General features: G+C 47.1%; 1 protein-coding gene across 1 annotated transcript; it reads right to left on the reverse strand.

Annotated features, from left to right (window-relative positions):
• Window positions 1-3,310: 3,310 nt before the first annotated feature.
• On the reverse strand, window positions 3,311-4,309 carry NPBWR2 (neuropeptides B and W receptor 2). Its single transcript, XM_074888510.1, has one exon. It carries the CDS (start codon window positions 4,307-4,309, stop codon window positions 3,311-3,313), a length of 999 nt encoding a protein of 332 aa, XP_074744611.1.
• Window positions 4,310-6,000: the final 1,691 nt, after the last annotated feature.

Genomic DNA, 6,000 nt, shown 5'->3' on the forward strand with positions numbered 1-6,000 from the left:
ATCCTCAGGGAGAGAAGGCTCGGGGGGTCTGAGTAATGTCTGTAAATGCCTGGTGAGGGTTGCAGAGAAGAGGGAGACTTCTCAGTGGTGTCTGGTGGCAGGACAGGAGGCACAAGCTGAAATATGGAAAATTCCATTTAAACATAGGAAAAAACTTTTACTGTGAGAGTGGTGAAGTACTGGAACAGGCTGCCCAAAGAAGTTGTGGCACCTCCATCCTTGGAGACATCCAAAGCCTTGTGGACATGGTCCCAGGCAACATGCTGGAGGTGACCTTGCTTGAGCAGGGGGGTTGGTCTGGGCGTTCTCCAGAGGTGCCTGCAACCTCAGCCCCTCTGATTCTGTGACAGTTCTGACATTTGATTTAAATGGGAAAAGCTCCAGCAATGACACTGTCAGGTCTGAAAGTGGGTGACTTCAATTTGAAAGGTTCTTTCCATCTAATGAAATAGGGTTTCCACCTAATGAAATATATAATGCCTTTGCTACAGACCTAGTGCCAGTGAGCAGTGGTATGGCAGCTAACTAGGCAATTTGTGCGTGAGGTGGCATCATCTGATCCAGTTTTCTGCTCTCAGAGAGGTTTCCCCACCTGAGGAGCCTGTTGCCAGCAGGTGGCAACCGTGCTAAAGCAGTGGGTGCCCACGATTGCTCACCGGCAAGGCTGGCGCTGCTCCCTGGCCTTGCCTGGGCAGCTCCGAGGGGTCACACAACACCTCTGCACCCCCTCATCTGCTGCTGGCACCCGCCTCCTTCCCTGCGAAGGTCAGTCAGGACCACAGCACCCAACTTTTGTTCCAGAATCAGCCACCCTTATGGTCCCCAGTCCTCCATCTGTCAGGTTTTCCTTCTCTTCTCCAAATTCTTTGAGTCATTTGATACCTCTTGAGGGCCATCAGCACCTTCTAAGTGCTTCTGGTCTCTTCTGCACATCCCTCCCAGTCTCCTCTTGTGGCTGGGGTTTGCTAAGCATCACCCCACACACCTGCACATGCCGACACACACACACACACTGTCAGGGCCAGGTTTTGAAAAATCCTTGTGTTTGCTGATAGTTGCAAGGTGCAGCTAATGAGAAATAGAGAGAAACCAGGAAACTTGGCTCAGGGCACCCTGTGGGCACTAAGTCTGGGGGTTTAAGACTGTGGGCTTAAGGACCCACCTCTGTGGTCTGTTCTTCATGAGGCTGGCTGAGACTGGGGATTCAGCTCTTGATCTTTACAGCAAGTTAATGTTGCAGTTGGTATAAGAAAAATACAATTCCTGGAGAAGTTTCACCTGGAAGAATGTGTTCTCCTTCATTGTTCTTCCAGAGTTAACACCTTTAATATGGAGAAGGCAACACAAATGATCTTGTGTTCACAAATCTCTCTCAGTTTTCTACAAGGGAAAAATGAAATTGCCATCATGATGTATTGAAGGTTGTTAATTTTGGTGTTGGGGATCTGAGGGCACTGATAGGGCTGAATTGCCCTGAGTGGCCTCAGCTGGGATCTCCACCCACACCTTTGCCCATTGCTCCAGGAGCCCATTTAAGCTCAGACCTGTTTCTAGCCCTGTCTCCTGGATGGATCTGGAACTTGGTGCAGCTTTATCTCCAGCCTCATTTTCTGGCTAGACCTTGGGTGACTGCTGTAGGTAACTTGTCTCCTGAATGGCCTTTGGTATGTGCAATATAGCTGGTCTCTAGTCCTGTCTCTAGCCACATCTTCTTGTTTTACCTGTCCTGTGCTTTTTCTGGTGGAGTTTGGACAGATAAGAGCACAGGTTGGTGCTTGTGGATCTGGGGAAAGCTGGAGAGAATGATTTTAGCTGAGCAACTTTCTTTAAACCAGTAACATGTATACCCTATGGGGCTAAAGGGTGTGAGAATAAGCTTTTTACAGACCTCCCGCTTACTGCAGCCATACAAGACCACTTACTGCTGCACTCAGCTGGGCATCCCCCTCTAGGACAAGGGCTGGGGGCAGTTTGGTTTTTGTAGAGGTGATGAGGGGAGTTAGTTTTTGGTGTTGCTTTGGCCAAAAAAACTCTACTCACTTCTACTAAGGTGCTTTGGTGGCTAATGTGGAGCCAAAATAACAGAGCTGTGGCACATGTGCTGTCCTGGCTGTGGTAGGTCACTATTAAGGACTGAACATGGCAACAAGCCCTGGTCACTTGGCAGGTGGATGGTGGGGTTGAGACTTCTCCATGACTGGAAGAGGTGGTGTGCTCATCCCACTGTCTGTCAGTGAGGGAGAGGTTCCCTTGTTGGGAGAAGGAAGTTGGGGTTTCAACATGTTTTTGGTGTTTCTGATCTCCAGAATCTTCCTCTCAAGTCCTGGTGCTGTTGAAGTACTTCTACTATTTACCTGTTAAAGAAGGAACGTTACCTGCAGTGCTTGCTGGAGTTTTTCTTGCGGCTTACAAAACACCTTAATTTTGTTACAAATCTACAGTATTATATTTTATATTAAGTAAATGCAATATATATACAGGAAAGATATGGGACAAGTAGCTTTCCCTGGTGAAAGAAGGACCAGTCTCTTTTTTTTCCCCATGAGGTTTATTTCACTAATCACTCTTAAATAAATATATTTGACACTTAACAGGAACAATTAGTTAAAAATAATTTCTAACACGAATTCCCAAGGTTGCCATAGACTTTGTATGGTGTGTTGTTTAATGCTATTTTTGAGACCCAAATCTTTCTTTTTTGGTTTAACTTGTGTGAGCAGCTCAGGAAAGAGGGAATTTGGGGTGGGTTGGAAAATAGACATCCCTCAAAATCAAAAACAGAGCCATAACACACATATGCACACACATGGACACAGAAATGGTTTGTTTTCTCTTCCAAATACTCATCTTGCATCCTCTGTCCATTTTATTGATATTTTATGGAAAGTGCTCGTTAGCTCTGCTCCATGAAACAATCCTCCAAATAACAACACAGCTATTAAGGACTGAGCATTACATTAATCTGAAAACTGGTCTCCAGCTTGTCTGTGCTGTACAGCAGATGGCAATAAAGGACCACTGTGTAGCAGTAACACCTCTGAAAAGGAAGTTTTCTGTCCTTAATGCTTCAGAGTGTGTAATTAAAAATAATATAAAAATGCAACTTTGAGAAGCTGGGAGGTGCAGAGAGGGGAAAATGCAAGAGTTGCAAGTAAGCTGGACAAACCATGTGAATGATAATGAACACACACATATGTTACATGTAAATGAAAAAAAACCATTGCTCATCTGTTAGCCACCCCTTCAGTTGGCAAAGTCGCCCCCTGCAAAGCCGTGGGAGGGAAGGGATCTGTGAGCCCCAACCCACTGTTCAAGAAGTTCTGCATTCCAGCATCTTCCGGAAACTTTTCCGAAAACTGTCGTCCAGGAAAGCATACAGGAAAGGATTCAAGCATGAATTGGCGTAACTGAGGCTGGTGATGAAGTAGGATATACCAATGACCATGGAGGTCTGGGGCAAGTCAGTTGTCAAAGCCACGATGGTGGCCAAGTGGAAGGGGGTCCAACAGAAGAGACACACAGCCAGGACTATGAAGACCATAATAGTGACTTTCTTCTTGGCTTTGTCCAGGGCTTTAGCATTAGAGTTCAAGTGCATGTTCCTTAGCTTGTAGAGCATCATGGTGTAGAGGATGCAGATGGTGGATACGGGAATGGCAAAGCCAAGGATGAGGGTATAGATCCTGCTGGCTTTGAACCAAAATCTTTCGGGCTTGGGGAAATTGAGACCACAACTCTTGATCTCCAGGTCATCTATGTAGACGTTGGCAAAGATGATGAAAGGGAGAACTATGATGGTGACTAGGATCCAAATGCACAAACTGACAATCCTGGCTGCTCGGTATGTACGATGTGGCATCCTCTTGGACCTGACTGTAGCCAGTACTACCAGATACCTGTCTATGCTCATCACTGTTAGGAAATAAATGCTGGAGAAGATATTGTAGTGGTCTATGGACAAGATGACTTTGCAGAGGACTTCTCCAAAGGGCCAGTAGTGGAGGAGGTGTTCAGCAATATTAATGGGCAAGACAAGTGTGAACAAGTCATCAGCTATAGCAAGGTTCAGGATGAACATGTTTGTCACGGTCTTCATCTTGGGGGCCTTGAGGATTACATAGATGACAGCAGTGTTGCCCGTGAGCCCAACGGCACAGATGGCAGAGTAAATCACGGGGAGGACAACGTAGAAATCGGCTGCCTGCTCTTGGAAGGTGAAGTTGAACTTCATGCTGTTGTCCAGGTAGCAGCTGTTGCCCGTGTTGCTGCAGGTGCTGTTCAGATCATCCCGAAGAGAGCTGTTTCCCATGCCTGCTGGTCACAGACCACTCTCAGATGTCATTGAAAGCCTTGCTAGCCCAGAAGGGAGAGCCTTTTTTTCTGTGAGAAGCAACTGCTATCTCATTTAGAACTGGGTTATTTCCAAAGAGTGGGTTGTGAGGCAGCATGAACCATCTAACTTACCTCTCCTGTCCCCCACCATTGGAGAAGTTAGATTTTGGAGTGATTGGGGGAAAAAAAAAATAATTGAAAGACACATAAGGCTCCATAAACAAAGCAAACAAGAGAATTCTAACTCCCTATGTAAGTCAAGGAATTCTCTCTCAGAGCATCCTGGTGAGCTTTGGCTTTTCTCTGCTGGGGAAGTCAAGTGGCTACAGTTCAACTGTCTGCAGCAAGAGTCCTCAGAGCTGGCAGGAACAGGGAAGGCAGAGAGGAAGCTTTGTGCCTGGTCAGCTACTCGCAGCCCTCGAAGGACTTGAGGGATGGCTGTTGTTTCACTTGCGCAGCACTTGCTTTTCCATGCTGGAGCAGAAGCGTTGCAGTGTCTAATTAGTGCCTTCCTTTGTGTCGGAGTTCAGACTCTCTTCATGGACTGAGATGTCACAAATAATGAAGAAGTTTCCGACACAGCTACTCCCCATTCCCAGGGTCCCCTAGTAAAAGAAAGGGGGGAGGGGGGGAATAGAGTTCAAGGAGTATTTCCAAAACTAAGGGTTAAAGGGGTTTAACCCACAATTAAAGTAACTCCCTAAGCAAGGTTAGGTTATGATCTCATTCAATATGAAGACCATCTCCACTGCAAACAACTGTGGCAGCACACAAAACTTGGCACAGATGGACAGACAAACCTGTAAATCTGAAAAGTTCAGGATTATTCAGGGAAGCGGGGAGAGAAGTACCCTGAAAGCAAATCCACTTCAGAGTCAAAGCAAGGATTACCCCATCTGTTTACATCTGTTGCTACATCCATCGCTATTGCCTGAGCCATACTTTCAAGAATTCCTCCGCAGGGAAGTGAACAAACAACCGACCCCCCCGGTGAAGATCAAAGACTTGGCAACTGGTCCCCAGGCTCTGAGAAAGAGAAGCGCCTCACTTCGCTTGCGTTTCATTGTCGTATGGCAATAAAGTGAGCAGGACCGCCAGCTTTGGGAACGGAGGGTCGAAGTGCCCCTTACCTGGCGAGCGGCTCCGGCTGCCTCCTCCAGCACCTCCTGCTCGGCACTGTTGAGCCTCTTCTCTCAAATCCGAGTTGGAGGAGGGTCTCTGGGATGCTGACGTTACCCGCCTTTGCGATCATATCAACATGGTGGCTCTGCGTGTGCGTTGCATGTCTGAGCAATTAGTACTTGTTCACACCAGGGAAGGGGGTGGGAAAAAGTTTTCTCTCTGCAGGGCTATTTAAATAGTAAATAAGGTAGATGCTGGTGAGCAGCTGATGCTCCAGGGCTGCTCTCTTCAGGAATGAGGGAGATGTTGAGGGGCACAGGCAGCACCCAGGGCTGGCAAGCTGTGGCTGGCTGAATGAGGGATGTGTGAAACAGTGGGAAGGGGGCGGTTAAACTGCTTCAATAGGGAACGCTGGCTGGTTTTAACAAAGGAAGATGCACAAATGTGGGGAGGGGAGGGAGTAGGAGGAGGGTACACAACATTACAGTGCTCAAAATGAACAAATAAACAGACGTACCTTGCCAGATCTTGCTGGTTTCAGCTGCT

This window comes from Strix uralensis, chromosome 18, assembly GCF_047716275.1.
Source record: "Strix uralensis isolate ZFMK-TIS-50842 chromosome 18, bStrUra1, whole genome shotgun sequence".
Lineage (NCBI taxonomy): Eukaryota > Metazoa > Chordata > Aves > Strigiformes > Strigidae > Strix > Strix uralensis.